We start from the raw sequence: 20,728 nt of genomic DNA on the forward strand, positions 1-20,728 counted from the left end.
TTAAGTGAATTTTTTCACATATTTCCTTCAGTGCTCTAGGTAGGCTGAAGTTTTATCTGTGGCAGGAGGTCTAATTGTTCTCTCATGCTTGCAGGAGGACAGACTCAGCGTCCTTCAGTGTTTATGATGCCTCCAGTAGAACATACTAGAAAAGAAATGGTGACCCTGACTTGCTTTGTGAAAGACTTCTTCCCTCAGGAAGTTTATGTGTCTTGGCTTGTTGATGATGAAGAAGTAGATTCAACTTACGAGTTCCATACCACAAACGCTGTCGAAAGCTACGGATCCTATTCTGCTTATAGCCAGTTATTACTCAGCCTTCAGCAGTGGAAAAGGAATGATGTGGTGTATAGCTGTGTAGTTCACCACGAGTCTGTGGATAACACAACTAAAGCTATTGTCAGGTCTATTGGATACAGAACATTTGAGAAAAACACCAACCTGGTCAACCTCAACATGAACGTCCCTAACACGTGCAAGCCCCAGTAGATGTTTTTTGTGTTGTTGTGTCTTCTGCTGTTTGATGTTTAATGTTTGTTGCTTGTGATATGACATTGTGTTTGTCTTTTTCATGCAGATTTAAAATCAAAATAAAAAAAAAAGCACTTTGCAATTCTGTTGATGTATGTCGCATGCAGTTCATGTCTTTATTTAACCAATATTTTGAGCTACACGTCTTTCGTTTACTGTCATTGACATTAACAATATGTCGAACTTTGAACATCATATTTTATTTACTAAAATAATGCCACCACCACCCCACTAACTTTAGACAAAAACTTAAATGTATTCTATTTGTTAAACTTCATGTGTAGATTGTGCATCAACATTGTTTTTGTGACTTGTCTTTGTGTACATGTGTTTCCTCTACTCGGTCTTGCACCCCCAACACAGATGACAGATGATTGTTTAAGGTCTAACTCCAGTTCCGTGGTCTTTCAGTCAAATGATGAAAATACTTTTTCACAAGCCAAGTCATGCGTGTCACACTAATAACAGGGTCTTTCAAAAGCAATTCAGGATCATAGTAGGATTCATTATTTTATATTAATCAACGTTTTAAAAGGACACACAAACTATTATGCTCATAATAAGTTAATAACTAAGACATATACCACTACTGTTTTGTTTTATTTATTTATATTTCAATTGATTCACTGACTAACTTTTAGGGTTTTACGTTTTCTTAAAAAAGGATAAATAGAAAAGGATAAAAAATCATCCCAAATATTAACTGACTAATTACTGTACACTACATCCAGATTCCGTGTTTGAAACTAACTACCAATGGAACAATACCTTGGAGTCAGAAGACGATAACATGGGAGACACAGCCCTCACCTTCATCCTTCTTTTCCTCATCACTCTGCTGTTCACCATTGGCACTACTGCTGTCAAGGTAATAATGAGTTTATTTATTAGAGTGTCTGCACACAAAAAAAAAAAAAAAAAACTGTAAAAGATAATTGAGTAAATAGTGTTTCACTACACCTTGTTACTGCTAGAAATACTTTATTCACCAGTCTGACCAACAATTAAAATTATCTCTACGCACAGCATCACTATCTCTTTTAAATGGTCCTTTTCATGCTTTAACATGTATTTTATACTAGTACCACTACTACTATTTATTAATTCTAACAGGAAGTAGTCACAAAGACAGCAACGTTTTTTTTTTAGTTAGTAGTTATTAGTTATTTTTTGCAAAGCATGAAGAGTTTTATAAAATTGACTCTGTATTGAATTTATTTAGGGTTGACTGAGCATTTTGAGCCCAACAATTATTTAAAATGTCAGTGCAATTATACTAACTTTTCATTTTATTTTATGAAACTATATTTTGCAGTTGTGGCTGTTATTGTCTGTTCAGTCTTATTTTAAAATATTTGTTTAAGTTAATGAAGATAAATATTTATTAAATATTAATAGCAAACACAACTTAGTCGTGACATTTTGTCTGTGCCATTAAAATATTTCTTTTACTAATAATCAGAAAATTCCTCACTTGACAATAATGAAGTTGATCTCACTTTAAAAAGATGTCACCTTTGAAATCCAAAGTTTTTACTAGTTACTATAGCAACTATAAAGGACCTACTTACAAAGAGGTCAGGCATTCAGTCAGGCAGGTCAGCATTCAGTACTCATGTGTGTACTTTTAAATTTTATAATACAGAAATGTGCACTATAATGTGAATACGCTGGTCATATATTAGCAATGTAATCATACAATTGTTTTGGTTTAATATTATTAATCTATTATTTTTTTTGCTTTTTTATCTTTTCAGATCAAATGAAATGAGGTGAACTTTCTGTAAAAAAGCAAAAAAAAAAACTTTTACATGTTTTCTCATAAACTCATTGTATCATGTAAGTAATCACAAATGTCCTTTTTTCATTTGAATTTAAGAGTTTTGTGTCTTTTTGAAAATAAATGTTTAAATGGAAATAACTTTTTTTTCTCTCTTCCATTATTTTGAAATTATGAAACATTTCACCCATACAATTTAATTCATAATGCTCATAAGTGCACTATTCATTTTTTTTATTATTTTAAAAATTATATTAATATATACAGTATGTAGTATATTATGATGTTATGTTCATCACCTCATCAGCACCTGGAATCAACAGCCTATGTTAAACTCAATATGTAAAGAGATTTTACAGTCTGTTAGTTCTGGAGTCTATTAATAATAGAGAACTAGAACTAAAACTTTAAGCAAAGTCATGAGCAGCCATGTAAATGTAATCCATGTGATAACATATGTAAACTGATATGAGATATTTAAATGTGTTCTGTGTTTCTCTTACTAGCACAACCACACCTAACACCTGGTGTCTGTGATGCACTGTTGCTCTTAGCGTTGTTTCACTTCTGTCTTTTGGTACTTTTTTGGGACGTGGGTGTTACTCAATGCTTCCGCTTGCTGCTAGCCCTGATCACTCTGCCCTGCTGCATGTTGCAACATCTGTGTAACAGACTTTCAGCCCTGTCTCTAACCCTGCCAGAAACTGTAAAAGTACAACTATGCCATCTAAACTAAATATAGAGACATTACACTTAGAACTGAGACAACAAAGTGGGTTACTTTACCAAAATCTGAAGGTATGTATAATTAAGGAGATGAAATGTATACAAAAAAGTATTTTATGCAATGTTTACAATGTACCAAGTAAAACCAAAATAATCTCTTCTCTATCTCAGGACCGCGGATTGTCTCTCCAAACATCACATTACACCCTGTCTGGGAAGGGGAATTTGGGGCCTCACCAGTCAGACTTATCTGCACCCTAAGTGGCTTCTTTCCAGACAAACTAAGTGTAAACTGGAAAAGGGACAACCGACCTCTTAATATTGTGCAAATCCAAAGGAAGCTGCAGAGTATGGATGGAGTGGAGAAAACCTTTAGTCTAAGCAGTGAGATTAAGCCAAATATGAAAGAGTGGGCAGATGGCTCAAGTTTTATATGCAAGTCCAGTCACAACAGCCTTGAATTTATGAAAACAATAAGTATTTGTCAATGTAAGTATATGCTACTAATACCACAATATTAAAAGATTTGATAGAGCATGAAATATTTTACACACTGTGAAAACTTTAAACTTTAAATTAGAAAATGTTTTTGTTTCTGCAGTCCATGCAACAACCGTTCCACCAATTTATGTGGAGATTCCCAGCTTCAAGACAGTAATGATGGCAGCATCTGAAGTAAAAGCAACATGTTTGGTCCGTACTGCTTTTGATGCCAAAGTGACCTGGGTGATGGATGGGAGAGTCTCAACCAGAAACACAGTGAACAGGGACACAAACACAACTCATATCATCAGTAATGTGACAGTTTCTTTAAATCAATGGAAACGACTGAAGCAAATAACTTGTAGAGTGGAACATGGCTGCTTCTCATCCACTGAGAGGACTGTGAATGTTGCAGGTAAGACAACTATACAACATGAAAATCAGACATCTTGTCACAGAAAATTCCCTAAAAAATACATTCTGCTTTGGTTTCTTTCTCTATCATCCAGAACCTGCAGTTACAGCTCCATCAGTGGAGATCAGGAGATCTCTCCCAGATTTGCTGAAGGGAAACAGTGCTGTGCTGGAGTGTGACGTCACACAGCTCTCCTCCACTGACCTCTATGTCACCTTCCAGGCCAACAGTGTTGATATATCTGACAAACAGTATGTTGATCTTCCTGAAGGCCCGGGCCTTCATTCAATCAGTAGACGCTTCACTGTCCCTCCAAGTCACTGGAAGAAAGACACAAGTTTCACCTGCAAAGTGAATCAAGGCTTCTCCAGCAACTTTGAGTCCAACTCCACAGGGAATATTTTCGGTGAGAGGATTTACGCCCTTCTTCCCCTTAATGTAATATTTAAACCATTATTAATTTGTCATATGTTGATTTATTTATGCACTGATTCATCTCTCATTTAGTGGGCCCATCAGTGGAGCTCCTTCTGGTCCCCAGTGAAAGGTCGGGACCACAGAGACTCTTGTGCTCTGGATGGGGCTTCAACCCTCAAATTAAATGGTTCACTAAGTCTCAGCAAAGATCTTCTTCAATGGATGACATCAGCATGGGTGCAGATGGACGTGTGTCAGTAACCAGTCAACTTCATATCCCTCAAACAGAGTGGAAAACAGGGAAGGTCTTCACTTGTGAAGTATCTGACAGGTCTCTGAACGAAAATGTCAGGAAGGACATCAGCCTCTGCTCAGGTAAAAAAAAGAAAAAAGAAAGAAAGTAAAACATATCCATCAAAATCATGAAAATCTCAGTCATTGTAATGTATTTTGTTTAAATCTAAAACCAAATTAAACAACTTATGCTAACTGGGGGCCAGAAAAAAACAATCCAAGGCACCTGGTAGATGCTTTTTTATATCTGCTTACAGTGTTGTAAGGTAAAGTGAGAGGAAACAGTGACATACTCTGCAATCAAGCAGAAAAAAAGCAACATTAGCATCCACTTGGAGTTATGTTCCTGGACACCTGGTGGATGTAAATCCAATATTAACTGAGCTGTGTCCCTCTCTTAATGACAATCAAATTATCGAATCTTTTGCTCTTTGCTCTGCGTTCCCCAGCCATTCAGTAACTTTGTCTGTCTGGCATTAGTGCTGTACAGATAAACAACACCAGGTTTGGAGACACAACCATACACTAATGTACAGTCTGCACAGGCCTCATCACGATAAGTTGAAAAAGATAGAAGACTCTGTAGAGGAGCAGAATGGTGTTCTCAGTCATTTGTAATCATAAGAGACCCTTTTACATTCAATAGAAATTTGATTAACATATATTTGACATTAAATTAAGCACTTAAGCATCATATTAATAGGCCAAAAAATGTGGAAGTAACCCCACATGCACTCACAATCTCCATTAATCTTCATGGCTCACACACTCCCCTGCTGGAAGCCTCATTATAGACCACCCAGTCTCATTCACAAATTCTTGTCTGATCACTGCCAGACACTACAACAAACAAACTCATGACATGAACATTAATAATCAAAAATAATTATGCAGGTTTAAAGTGTAATATCATTATGAATCAATAATGTGGAAGCAAACATAATAACGGGACATAGTTTACTCAGGATTTTGTCTTCATGATTCTTTTTCTTTGGACTTTTCACTATCAGTATCTTCAAGTGTCCCTCCCTCCATTCATTTGGAGATTCCCAGCTTCAGGACAGAATGATGGCAGCACTGAAGTAAAGCAACATGTTTGGTCCGTACTGCTTTTGATGCCAAAGTGACCTGGGTGATGGATGGGACAGTCTCACCCAGAAACACAGTGAGCAGGGACACAAACACAACTCACATCATCAGTAATGTGACAGTTTCTTTAAATCAGTGGAAACGACTGAAGCAAATAACTTGTAGAGTGGAACATGGCTGCTCTCATCCACTGAGAGGACTGTGAATTGCAGGTAAGACAACTGTACAACATGAAAACCATGAAATCAAAACCATTAATGTAGAGTCTGCACAGACCTCCATGACGATGATTTGCAAAAGGTTAGAAGGCTCTGTAGAGGAGCAGAATGGTGTTTCTCAGTCATTTTGTAATCATAACTGACCCCTTTTACATTGAATAGAAGTTTGATTCTATATTAATATTGGAATAAAATTATGCATATTTAAAGCATAATTTCAAAGTACAGTAATAAAGTGAACAACAATATGTCCAAATAATTTAAATTATTCACTTTGTCTTCTTTTTTGTGCTTTTCAAGACCTGTATCCACCAACTGTGAAGATATTGCAACCCACTCCCTTAGAGTTGTCTACATCAGACATCCTCACACTTACTTGCCTAGTTTCTGGATTTTTCCCGTCTAACATCATGGTGTACTGGGAAGAGGATGGCCAAAGACTCCCTGCAACTCACTACACCAACAGTCCTGTGTGGCAATCCACAGGGAGCAGCACTTATTCAATGAGCAGCAGACTTAAAATTTCCAAAACTGAGGACAAAGACTCTACATATTCTTGCGTTGTCAAACACGAGTCATCTGAAACGCCTTTTGAAAGCACTATAAAAGATGTGTTTGGTAAGCTGAAAATCTGCACTTGTAGTTTGTTGCTAAGGCTCAGGATCCTTATTTCCGTTCTTCTTCATTAGCAAAGTCAGCAGAGTACAAAACATCGAGGAAGCAGCTTCTCATTTTTAGCTGGAAAATTAAATTAATATTAAATACATGAGTAAGTTGATGGCAGGCCAAATACAACTTCTCCAAACCGTCTCCAAAGGCACAAAAAAGATACCAAAGATTATGCATGTAGAAGAATCATCACTCTGGAAACCCCACTGTACAACCACAATTGTTTCTGTACAGGTGATTGCCTCATCATGTCAATCTGCTACCAGTTAAATTTACCTAATATTATATCACTATATCACTATCATCTTCATAGTGTTGAGGCCATTCAGTATTTGGATTAAGTGGCTTGTGAAAATAATGTGTGCCAAATTTGGAATACTACAGCTGCTCAGTGTCAGATACATATTTACATTAAAGTAAATATAATTGTCTAATTGGACTCAGATACCCAGTATTAAACTGAGATCTTGATCTGGTAAAAAACAAACAAACAAAAACAAAAAAAATCCTGCTCTTTAAACACTGACCTCAGTGCAAATAACAATGTATCCATTTATTCTTTCTCCAGCCAAAGTGAACCACAGCAAACCTTCAGCCACACTGCTCCAGGGTTCAGATGAACTTGTGTGCCTGGTCTTTGGCTTCAGCCCTGCATCCATTAACATCAGCTGGTTTCTTAATGACACCAAGGAACTGTTGGACTACTACACTAGTGAACCTCACAGAGGCCCAAATGGGAAGTTCAGCATCCAAAGCCACCTTCGTCTGACCCAAATCAAACGGTCACCTGGGGCAGTTGTCACCTGCAGGGTGACACATGTTAACACCACTCTATCCCTGAATATATCTAAACCAGGTACTGTTTCATCCATTGATCCGCATCTTTTTTGCACATTAAAGATTGCACATATTAGGTTGACCACACTTTCACACATTTGTGACCCAGTTTGGTTACTGCATTGATTATTTTATAAATATTTCTTCGCAGTCTCTCTTCCACTGTAACAGAGTCAGTGTAATAGTTGACAAATTATAATTATTTTGTTTTTTCTTTGATTTCATAGACGTCTTGGAGGACTGTAGAGTCTTTGACACCATGCATGCTGACGTGACCCCAGATGTGGAAAGCTGGTATATGGCTTTCACTTTCCTCCTTTTTTTCCTCATCGCCCTCCTCTATGGTGTCTTGGCTACCATAATTAAGGTAAGATAAACTGCAGTTGTACTAGTTTTTATATTTTAAAGTAATCTATCATCCTGTGCAATATTGCACATCACTGGTATGATTTAAATAGCTCTGCTATTTTTAATATTGCCATTAATCTAGAGAATGTTTTGTGGTATTTTACACAAAATGAAATTAGCACTAAATCCTGACACATTTCCTTTTGTTTTCTCCTTTTAGACTAGATGATGACGATCACAGGACAGATCCCATTCATGACATCTAACTGACTAAAGAAGTACTTCATGAATGACATTTCTTTTTTAAAATATGTATTTCTGTTATTATAATTCATGGGATTGGTGTATACTATATTAATTGTTTTAGGTTTCTATTTGGTGTGGCATGTATGCATGTGTGTAGAAGGGAAATAAAAAAAATTAAGCTTTAAATTCTGTAATGTAATCTACAAAGTACAAATATTTGGTCGTTGGACTCACTGGATTCTTGCATTTAGAAAAATAAAGATTGAAATATTATATGGACAGACTTTGTCATTTTTTTTCAGTGATTACAATAAGAAATGATGACACACAGTATTTGTTAGGGTATTAGGGTATGCTTAGTACTGCATGTCACAATACAAAGACCTGTGTATTACTTCGATTGTCCACAAGAGTGAGACAACGCTCTAGGCCTACATGCAGTAGAACACTTTCATAAGAAACAGTAGTTATGTTGTAATTTGAAGATGCTGACAGGTCAGAACTGAACTTACTCAATGGTATGATACAGAGGTACATTCATGTAAAAGTACAGTTTGTTGTATCGCTCTGAGCAAGGTGCGCAACCAAAAACTGCCTATTGGCCAACTGTAGGGGGCTGTGGTTGTACTGAACACCTCACAGAGTTGAACATGCAGTGCTGAAAAGAGCATACTCAGTCTGGAAAATAAAGATTCAACTTAACGTAAAGAAAGATTAATCATATTGTTATGGAGAAAGAAACAGTCTGTTGACCATTCAGACCTTTTAAACCTTTTATACATGATCAGCATTATCTGCATGCCAACTTAAATGTTCTCTCTTACACCCTCTGCATGTAGTTGAATACATGGTCTACAGCAGGGCAATGATCAGACTGAGGAATGTCCAAACCCAAAGTATAGCGCTTGAGTCAACAGGACTGATGGATTCCATGTAGTTTGTTGGTTTTTGTGTTGTTAAGCCCAACGATTGACAGTAGATTGGCAAACTCAAAGCTATAATTGTAATGTGTGAATTCTATACTATCCCTATCTCTGCAAGCAAGATTCATATCTTGTCCACACAAGATAATAATTTTAACAAGATGAAAAATATCACCTTGTGTGATTTTAGATGCTCCATACTGAGGTGCCTCCACACCTTGTTAATGAACACAATGGGCGAGTCAAATTTTCTTACACGCTTCTCTGCTCCTCCATTAGAGCAGCTGCCCACCCAATCCTCTAGTATAGAGACCGTGTCTGTCCCCCGTCCACCTACATTATTTAAAGATAAAACAAAGAGAATTTTTTTAAGTCATTCCTTAAATTTAACCTGTAGCAGAGGTCTGTTTTCTTTAGCCCTTCACAAATAGATCATCTTGTTGATAGTACTGCAGGATCATTATGAACAACTCTCGACTCTGAAAAAGACGATAATTAAACAAAGGAGGTTAGCACCATGGTATAGGCAGCAGACTTGCAAATTAAAGCAAGAGGCATGACAATCTGAACGCAAATGGCGTACCACTAAACTGGAAGAATCTCATTTAGTCTGGCAAGATAATCTTAAAACATACAGGAAGGCTCAGGAAGTTATTCTGCACTGTCACCAAGTGCTTGCCCATGGTGGAATTGTTGGGTCTCTGTAAATAATATATTGAAGAGTACGGTCTAGACCTGCTCTGTATGAAAAGTGTCATGAGATAACTTTTGTTATGATATGGCACTATATAAATAAAATTGGACTGAATTGAATTGAATTGAACTTTCATTTCATTTTAATTTAGCTGATTCATGAAGTTTAATCAGCAATTTCTAAACATGCGTCAGTGTATGTTTAGAGTGAAATTATTGTGTTTTCTGGTACAGATGCAGTGATCACACACATTTTCCTTGATGTTCCCATTGTGAAGCAAATTGACAGCAATGGGATGAACAGGACAGCTGATTAAAGTAGTGATAGATCAAGTGAGCATATCAACAACAACAACAATTTTGGTTTCCTACACAAGATTTGCACTCAACAGGTTAATTGGTGACTCTAAATTGGCCGTAGTGGTGAATGTGAGTGTGAATGGTTGTTTGTCTCTATGTGCTAAATCATTAACCTGTACCAAACTTAATAGTCATTTCAGCTGATTCATGAATATCTGCTTATGGGAACTCCATGCTGCAGGAACTGGAGCTGACAGGAGCGTCTGATAAAGAGGAAGTGTTCACTAACCGTCGGCAAACACACTTAATTTTATGTAACCCAGACCACAGGAAATAAATATCTCAAGGGAAGTGGTTCATGAATAGTACAGTGGTAAAATTGATTTGTCAGTGAAACATGTTTACTTTTCTTGGTGTAAACAATATTTGTATCAGAAACAGATTGAAATATATTACTATATATATATCACTATATCTCTGATAGATACTTTGACTACTGGGGGAAAGGGACACAAGTCACTGTAACTTCTGGTGAGTAATAAATAAAAATATTCTGCGTTAAGACAATTAAATTTAGGTCTGGTTTATTTGCAGCAAAAGCAAAGGATCAGTGTAAATATTAGATATTTACAATAGATTACTGAATAAGTAAAATTTTTGAGATTGGCTTGGATTAGTATTTTTGTACGATTACTTTGACTACTGGAAAAAAGTCACAATGGTCACAGTTACATCAGGTAAGTTCATCTTATTTTGTTGTTTCTAATGGGTCCATTTAGATTTAAAAAACGTTTTAGTACTTTTTGAGAATTACAGTTTGGACTCAGGTCATTCATTTCTTGGATACCGTAAGAAACATGTTAAAACTAATAGACTTTGTTTAAAGTTTGGCAGTGAAAATCATTTTAGGCTCCATCTTCGAAATCATTATTTGCAAAAGCCAAGAGAAATGTGTCTGAAGTTAGTCATCATAAATAACCAACCATGGAAAGCGAAATCTGGGAACAGGTTTTTGTATGCACGGTTAAAATTTTGTTCAACTGTGGACTATGCTTTTGACTACTGGGGAAAAGGCACTATGGTCACCGTCACCTCAGGTATGTAATTTGAATGTTTCTGATAGAGAATAAAATTCCTGATCATGTTACTAAAATATATTTTATAATTTTCATGTTGTCACAACTGTTGGCCAGTGATGAGACACCGACAGTATTTTTTTGCCCGACCAAAAAGTCTCGAAATAGTTTAAAAATTAGAAGGGAAGTTTAGTTTTAACAGGTGAATATTAAGATAGATTTTAACTGGCACCAAAACCAAACTGTATGACATGAAGTAACGGGATATCATGGCAATGAGTTTTTGTGAGAAGGGTTATTGACTTCTTAACTGTGATGGCTGGGCTTCGACAACTGGGGAAAAGGCCATGGTAACGGTGTCATCAGGTAAGATTTGTCCTGTTTAAATGTAACAATGTAAAGAGGTCATTTTAAGTTTTACTGTAACTTCTCAACGGTGTCAAGGTCACTTTCAAAAGTATATATATATTAAAAAGTGTTTAAATCAGTAACGTAGGGTAAAAGTCAAACAGTGATATTCTCAGTGGGACCACTGGTGGATATTTATGGCTTGTGTATTTGGGTCATTAAATAGATTTTATACATAATGGGATTCATTAAGTGTCGAGGTAGACTATGCATCGACATTAGAGACGTAGAGTTTGATACACAGCTAAATAGATTCAGCACTGTGCTACTATGCTGCTTTTGACTACTGGGGAAAGGAACAACAGTAACTGTTTTCTTCAGGTAAGAAAAGTCTTTAATGTCATACATAATCGCTGAATTTGAACAAATTTAATATGTTTTTTTATCAGAATACAGCGTTTCTCAACCCAGTTAATGGATGTTTACCAACTTTACACCTTCATCAATTCAATTTGAAAACAACAGCAATGAGTATTGTCAAGTTGTGCATAAAGTAGTTTACCGGTTTTATAGAGAATACCAAAACAACCACAAATATATTATCGAGGGAGGTTACCTTAGTGCAACAAACAACATCTAATAATTAAGATGGAGAAACACGAAGGTCTGTTAAGTTAAGTTTAAGTTTCTTATTGTCACATGCCTAACAGTACAGGTACAGAGGCAGTGAAATGAAAGAACACAAGGAAAGAAGAAAAAAAGGGTAACAACATGGGAGAGGAGGGGAGAAAAAAGAACAACCCACAAGACTGTGCTCCTGTAAGGAGTACACTCTGGAGCAGGACAAAAACACCTCAGCAGTTTAGCACATATACAGTACACTCTACAAGATGAGACACATCACTAGCAACCAGGGACAGGGGCTGGGGGGTTTGAGTAATCCCAGCACAGACACGCAAGCCAATCCGGTCGCAGCAGAGGCGCTGGTCACAACCGCCTTGTCAGGCTGGGGTGGGAACAAGCGTGAAGGCGGGGGGATGGGGGTAGGGCAGTGAAAGCATATCTGTAAGTCTGTGCATGTGTGCGTAAGCCTGGAGACGTGCCCCGCCCTGTCCCGTATCGTGGAGTCCAGTCCGCAGATGTTATGGCGATGGCATGGCAGTTTGCTATGGAGACAGCCTTGATCAGGCCATGGCAGAACAGTCAACAAGTGTCAGTGGGAGATAGGGGAGTAGGGAGTAGGGCAAAGAGCGTCTCGCTGTAGTGATCTTCCGGGGGAGTTGTTATATTGTTGTTGTTTGAATAGTGTTCCATGTTCAACATATAAAATACTTTCAGTGCTGTGCTTTGTTAGAACAATTGACTGGTTGAAGCATCTCTGTTATGTAGAATATTATTTAATTTTGGTATTTTATTAACACATTTGCTTTTTCCTTTTTTAGCCACTCCATCGGGACCAACTGGTTTTCCTCTGTCGCAATGTGGTTCTGGGACTGACATCACGATCACTCTTGCCTGTTATGCCACCGCTTCACAACCCGCCCTCACTGACCTATGCATGGACCAAAGAGGGGACTGCCTTGACAAACTCTATTCAGTACCCTCCTGTACAGAAAAACAGCCTTTATTCTGGAATCAGTCAAATCCAAGTGAGCAAACAGGACTGGGATGCAAGGAAGCCTTCCAATGTGTCGTGACACATGCAGCAGGAAGTGGAGTCTGGTTTATTTTCCTCCCTTATAGGTAAGGTAATATTTAAATACATTTCAGTATTTTTTTTTAAATCCAGCAGGTTTACATGATGTAGTTGTTGATATATTTTATAATGGTTTAACATATTGCAGTTTTTTTAATGAAATGTATTAATTATACAAAAAGGTATAAGTTGTTAATAATGAACAATGATAATGATAAAAAAAAAAATGTCAGGTTGGCTATGCCAGTAACTGGAGGTGCAATTCAATATGAAACGAGAAAGAAATGCTTGCATTTACAGTGCAGTGAACAATGTAATACAAGGCCAAGTCAGCCACTAATTATGAGAAGTATAACAAATATCTTGAATTGCACAACTAATAAAGTTTTCAAACCTCAATGTTTTCTTCATCCAAAGTATGAAAGGAAACAAAACAGACTAGGGTCTTATAAATAGTGAATTCAAAGCAAATCAAGATATGAACTGTTAGGCAGTAGCTCAATCATTGGGACTGGCTTGGGACCGCAGGGTGGCCGGTTCAAGCCCACATGGACCAATATGGAAGGTGGACTGGTAGCTTGAGAGGTTGCCAGTTCACCTCTGGGCACTGCCGAGGTGCCCTTGAGCAAGGCACCGACCCCCCACAACGGCTCACTAGGCGCTTCTCAGGGGGGCTGCCCATCACTCCTCACCATCTCTCCCCCAGAACAGGTTATTGTAATTTGTTCTGCTTCTTCCATCTATCTGCATAATTTTAGTTATGCATAATTCTAATCTAGTTAGCAGATAGATGGAAAACTGTATGTTGATCATTGACATTCATGTAACACATCTGTGTTCGCTTGCCTGAGCAGTCAATGTATATGCAAGAAGCAAGGTTAAAGCTCTGCTGTTCATTTTCAATTTGTCTTTTTTCTTGATTGTTTTTTTGTTGTTGCTTTTTTTACTTAGTAGGCCATATACAGAAAACAGAACATTACTGGAATTACATGACTTTAAGTCACAAAAAAAGTATATAAAGTTTTATATATCTTTTCTGAAATATACACTGTGAATAATTGTGCTGATTCTGCATACATATTTGTGTGTGTGTGGTTGTTTGTTTTTCAGAATGTGGTTTATCATTGCCAACGCTTAGTGTGTTGGCCTCCTCCTCTGATAACAAAAGCGAGGCTTCCTTCTCCTGCTTGCTAAAGATTTTTCAACCAAAAAGATCACAAACTGACATGGCTGGAAAGATAAATGAGGACATCACCAACAAAATAACGAGATCACAACACCTGTTGTGGAAAAGACGGACGAGAGCGGAATACGTATACAGGGGCAAGTTTTTCAGTGTACTGTCTATGGCTTTGAGTCAGGGCACTCAGTTTACATGTCTGTTTGAGGGGAAGTGGAAGGCGACATTAAAACATATGTTGAATGAATCTGTGGCTACGGTTGTCCAAGTGAGTAAAAAATTTTACAAAATGAAATTAATTATTAAATTTACATACAATTATTTTGTAAGTTAAATTTCAACTCCCAGGTTTTGCAGTCATTTCTGTTCAATACATTGTTCATTACGTTTTATGCAGTAATACCCCACCCCCTGTCCTGAGGAGATTCGGACATAACATCTCGATCGGCCCTGCAATGAGGACATGTTTATGAGCGGAAAGGAAAGAAGTATGTCAAGTCCTGGAAAACAAACCATCTGTTACGAGTGTTTTGTGGCAGGACGAGAATGGACACACCTTGATTGAGTACTCAAAGTCCACCGATAATGGAAAAAAGTCAATAATCTTGCCTTGACATCACATATGATGAATGGAACCAGGGATCAAGCGCTACTTGTGTTGTTGAACACTCAGAGTGGCTTGAGCCCAGTCAAGAAAATCTATGAAAGGAGGACTGGTAAGAAAACTATTCAGCAGCTAAAAGTTTGTGTGTTTGATTCCTTTTTGTCTTGTCATATACACAGTGTTATGCTAAGTGAATTTTTTTCACATATTTCCTTCAGTGCTCTAGGTAGGCTGAAGTTTTATCTGTGGCAGGAGGTCTAATTGTTCTCTCTGCTTGCAGGACAGACTCAGCGTCCTTCAGTGTTTATGATGCTCCAGTAGAACATACAAAAAGAAAATGGTGACCCCGGACTTGCTTTGTTGAAAGACTTCTTCCCTCAGGATGTTTATGTGCCTTGGCTTGTTGATGATGAAGAATATAGATCAACTTACGAGTTCCATACCACAAACGCGGTCGAAAGCTACGGATCCATATTCTGCTTATAGCCAATTATTACTCAACCTTGAGCAGTGGAAAAGGAGGATGTGGTGTAATAGCTTGGTAGTTAACACAGATCTGTGGCTAACACAACTAAAGCTATTGTCGTTGTCTATGGATACAGAACATTGTAGAAAAACACCAACCTGGTTCACCTCAACATGAACGTCCCTGAAACGTGCAAGCCCAGTAGATGTTTTTTTTGTGTTGTTGTGTCTTCGCTGTTTAAATGTTTAAATGTTTGTTGCTTGTGATAGGACATTGTGGCTTTTGTGTTGTTTTTTCATGCAGATTTAAAATCAAAATAAAAAAAAGCACTTTGCAATTCTGTTTGAGTATGTCGACATGCAGTTCATGTCTTATTTTAACCAATATTTTGAGCTAACGTCTTTCGTTACTGGCATTGACATTAACAATATGTCGAACTTTGAACATCTATTTTATTTACTAAAATAATGCCACCACACCCCACTAACTTAGACAAAATAAATAATTATATGTGTTAATTTCATGTTAGATAGTGCAAATCAACTTGTTTGTGTGACTTGTCTTTGTGTAATGTGTTTCCTCTACGGGTCTTGCACCAGTTCCATGGCTTTCAGTCAAATGATAAAAATACTTTTCACAAGCCAAGTAATGCGTGTCACACTAAACAGGGTCTTTCAAAAGCAATTCAGGATCATAGTAGGATTCATTATTTTATGTTAATCAACATTTTAAAAGGAAAGCACAAAACATTATTTCCTTATGACATGCTCATACATGTAAACTAATAACATAAACCACTACTGTTTTGTTTTTTTGTTTTTTTTTTTGTGGTCATTAATTTATACTTTGATTGATTTCACTACGATTTAGGGTTACGTTTGTTTTATTATTTTTTAAAAAGGATATAAATAGAATTTGGTCATTGTTCCGTGAGGTATTCAATCAAATCTGGGGAGGGTCATCCCAATATTAACTGACTATTACTGTACACTACATCAAGAGTTCCTGATTGTAACTAACTACCAATGGAACAATACTGGAGATAGAAGACGATAAAATGAGAGACACAGCCCTCGCCTTCATCCTCTCTTCCTCATCACTCTGCTGTTCACCATGGAACCACTGCGCAAGGTAATGATGGGTTTATATATTAGAGTGTCTGCACAAAAAAACAGAAAAAGGCAATTGAGTAATAGTGTTTGGCTGACCAAAACTGAAATGGACCTTTAGCACAGCATCACTATCATTTTACAGTTCCTTTTTATACTCAATATGTTTAATGTTTACTAGTACTACGTCTATAACCGATTCTAAAAGTGGTTGCAACAAATTGCACACTTTATTAAACAATCACAACCACTGTTAGGCATGTGGAGCAAAACATTTGTGAAATCCAATGCTTGAAACATGATGACTTCAAAAAAAATCTTTGCAAGAGCATAGAGTTTACAGAAATAAATATCTGTTGTAAAATGTATTTTTTGTCGAATCCTACTATACTAAAATGTCTTAAAAATTTGAGCGGTGTTGCTTACAGCAAACTGCAAACACAACATTTTGTCTGTGCCATTAAATATTATTTTGCTAATCATCGAAAATTCCTCACTTGACAAAGTGCTAGAAGTTATCTCACTTAAAAAAGATTTGCTCATAAGTAAGACGTACTTACAAAGAGGTCAGACCATCCACTGTGATGTGCATATACTGGTTATATAATACATTAGCAATGTAATCATACAATTTGATCATTTGGTTTAATTTACGTAATCTTTTTTTTTTTTTTTTCTTTTCAGATTAAGAATGAGGTGAACTTTCTGTAAAAAAGCAAAAAAAAAACTTTACATGTTTTCCTCATAAACTCATTGTATCATGTAAGTAATCACAATGTCTTTTTTTTCATTTGAATTCGGTTTTGCTCTTTTGAAATAAAATGTTTGAATGGATAAAAAAAAAATCTCTCCCATTGGTTTTGAAATTGTTCATTTTCACCTATTTTTCATCACCTAATTTAATTCATAATGCCTATAAGTGCACTATTTTTTCTTTTATTTTAAAATTATATTAATATATATTGTGTAATATGATGTTATGTTCATCACCTCATCAGCACCTGGAATCAACAGCCTATGTTAAACTCAATATGTAAAGAGATTTTACAGTCTGTTAGTTCTGGAGTCTATTAATAATAGAGAACTCGAACTAAAACTTTAAGCAAAGTCATGAGCAGCCATGTAAATGTAATCCATGTGATAACATATGTAAACTGATATGAGATATTTAAATGTGTACTCTGTTTCTCTTACTGGCATAACCACACCTCACACCTGGTCTGTGTTTCACCGTTCCTCTTAGCATTGTTTCACTTCTGTCTTTTGGTACTTTTTTGGGACGTGGGTGTTACTCAGTGCTTTGGCTTGCTGCTAGCCCTGATCACTCTGCCCTGCTGCATGTTGCAACATCTGTGTAACAGACTTTCAGCCCTGTCTCTACCTAACTCCGTCAGAAACTGTAAAAGTACAATTATGCCATCTAAACTAAATATAGAGACATTACACTTAGAACTGAGACAACACAGTGGGTTACTTTACGAAATCTGAAGGTATGTATAATTAAGGAGATGAAATTTATACAAAAAAGTATTCATGCAATGTTTAGAATGTAGAATCAGAATTAATTTTGGTTAAATTTAAACCCCATTAAACAACTTATGTTAACTGGGTGACAGAAAAAAACAATCCAAGGCACCTGGTAGGTACTATTTTATATCTGCGTGCAGTGTTGTAAGGCTAAAGTGAGAGGAAACATTGGTCTACTCTGAAAACTTTGTCTGTCTGGCATTTAGTGCTGTACAGATAACAAACACCAGGTTTGGAGACACAACCATACACTTAATGTACAGTCTGCACAGGCCTCCATGACGATGAGTTGAAAAGGTTAGAGTGCTCTGTAGAGGAGCAGAACGGTGTTTCTCAGTCATTTTGTAATCATAAGAGACCCCTTTTACATTCAATAGAAATTTGATTACATATTAATATTGGAATAAAATTATGCATCATGCATTTAAGCATCATATCAATATGGCCAAATAATGTGGAAGTAACCCTACATGAACTCACAATCTCTATTAGTCTTCATGGCTCACACACTCCCTCTGCTGGACACTTAAGTATAGATCCACCCCAATCTCTCATTGACTACTTCCTATCTGATCACTGCCAGACAGAACAGCAAACAAAGTGGTAAAGTGGCATGAACATTGATAATCACAAATATTACATTATGCAGGTTTAAAGCGTAATATCATTATGACACAATAATGTGGAAGGAAACATAATAACGGGACATAGTTTACTCATGATTCTTTTTCTTTGGACTTTTCACTAACAGTTTCTTCAAGTGTCCCTCCCTTTATGCACAGTTTCTTTAAATCAGTGGAAACAACTGAAGCAAATAACTTGTAGAGTGGAACATGACTGCTTCTCATCCACTGAGAGGACTGTGAATGTTGCAGGTAAGACAATTATACAACATGAAAATCAGACATCTTGTCAAAGAAAATGTCCTAAAAAATACTAATCTTAAAACATAAAGGAAGGCTCAGGAAGTTTTTCTGCACTGTCACCAAGTGCTTGCCCATTGTGGAATTGTTGGGTCTCTGTAAATAATATTATGAAGAGTACTGTCTAGACCTGCTCTGTATGAAAAGTGTCATGAGATAACTTTTGTTATGATATGGCACTATATAAATAAAATTGGACTGAACTGAATTGAATTGGACTTTCTTATGAAATGATGTGTTTTAGGCCTAGATTTTGAGTTTTATTTGATAGACTCTATGATACCATTGACTAATTCGTTTATTCCAGTAAATGCATTTCCCACCCCTGGTTCTACTTAATTTCATTTTAATTTAGCTAATTCATGAAGTTTAATCAGCAATTTCTAAACAGTGTATGTTTAGAGTGCAATTATTGTGTTTTCTGGCACAGATGCAGTGATCACACACATTTTCCTTGATGTTCCCATTGTGAAACAAATTGACAGCAATGGGATGAACAGGACAGCTGATTAAAATAGTGATAGATCAAGTGAGCATATCAACAACAACAACAATTTTGGCTTCCTACACAAGATTTGCACTCAACAGGTTAATTGGTGACTCTAAATTGGCCGTAGTGGTGAATGTGAGTGTGAATGGTTGTTTGTCTCTATGTGCTAAATCATTAACCTGTACCAAACTTAATAGTCATTTCAGCTGATTCATGAATATCTGCTTATGGGAACTCCATGCTGCAGGAACTGGAGCTGACAGGAGCGTCTGATAAAGAGGAAGTGTTCACGAACTGTCAGCAAACACACTTAATTCTATGTAACTCAGACCACAGGAAATAAATATCTCAAGGGAAGTGGTTCATGAATAAGACCACAGGAAATAAATATCTCAAGGGAAGTGGTTCATGAATAGTACAGTGGTAAAATTGATTTGTCAGTGAAACATGTTTACTTTTCTTGGTGTAAACAATATTTGTATCAGAAACAGATTGAAATATATTACTATATATATATCACTATATCACTGATAGATACTTTGACTACTGGGGGAAAGGGACACAAGTCACTGTAACTTCTGGTGAGTAATAAATAAAAATATTCTGCGTTAAGACAATTAAATTTAGGTCTGGTTTATTTGCAGCAAAAGCAAAGGATCAGTGTAAATATTAGATATTTACAATAGATTACTGAATAAGTAAAATTTTTGAGATTGGCTTGGATTAGTATTTTTGTACGATTACTTTGACTACTGGAAAAAAGTCACAATGGTCACAGTTACATCAGGTAAGTTCATCTTATTTTGTTGTTTCTAATGTGTCCATTTAGATTTAAAAAACGTTTTAGTAATTTTTGAGAATTACAGTTTGGACTCAGGTCATTCATTTCTTGGATACCGTAAGAAACATGTTAAAACTAATAGACTTTGTTTAAAGTTTGGCGGTGAAAATCATTTTAGGCTCCATCTTCTAAATCATTATTTGCAAAAGCCAATAGAAAATGTGTCTGAAGTTAGATCATCATAAAATAACCAACCATGGAAAGCGTAAATATCTGGGAACAGGTTTTTGTATGCACTGGTTTATAATTTGTTCAACTGTGACTATGCTTTTGACTACTGGGGAAAAGGCACTATGGTCACCGTCACCTCAGGTATGTAATTTGAATGTTTCTGATTAGAAAATAAAATTCCTGATCATGTTACTAAAATATATTTTATAATTTTCATGTTGTCACAACTGTTGGCCAGCCGACAGTATTTTTTTGCCCGACCAAAAAGTCTCGAATAGTTTAAAAATTGGAAGGGAAGTTTAGTTTTAACAGGTGAATATTTGAGATA

At 36.4% G+C, this 20,728-nt stretch overlaps 2 gene segments (V, D, J or C); both read left to right on the top strand.

Annotated features, from left to right (window-relative positions):
• The window catches only part of LOC109141993 (Ig mu chain C region membrane-bound form-like), a 42,008-nt gene extending 41,395 nt beyond the window's left edge, over positions 1–613 (top strand). The window contains 1 exon segment of the C gene segment in view: positions 95–613. Within this exon segment, the coding sequence occupies positions 95–489 (395 nt within the window).
• Positions 1–20,728, top strand: part of LOC104939250 (Ig mu chain C region membrane-bound form-like) — a 99,188-nt gene that overhangs the window by 74,655 nt on the left and 3,805 nt on the right.

This window comes from Larimichthys crocea, chromosome XII (genome assembly GCF_000972845.2).
Source record: "Larimichthys crocea isolate SSNF chromosome XII, L_crocea_2.0, whole genome shotgun sequence".
Taxonomy (NCBI): domain Eukaryota; kingdom Metazoa; phylum Chordata; class Actinopteri; family Sciaenidae; genus Larimichthys; species Larimichthys crocea.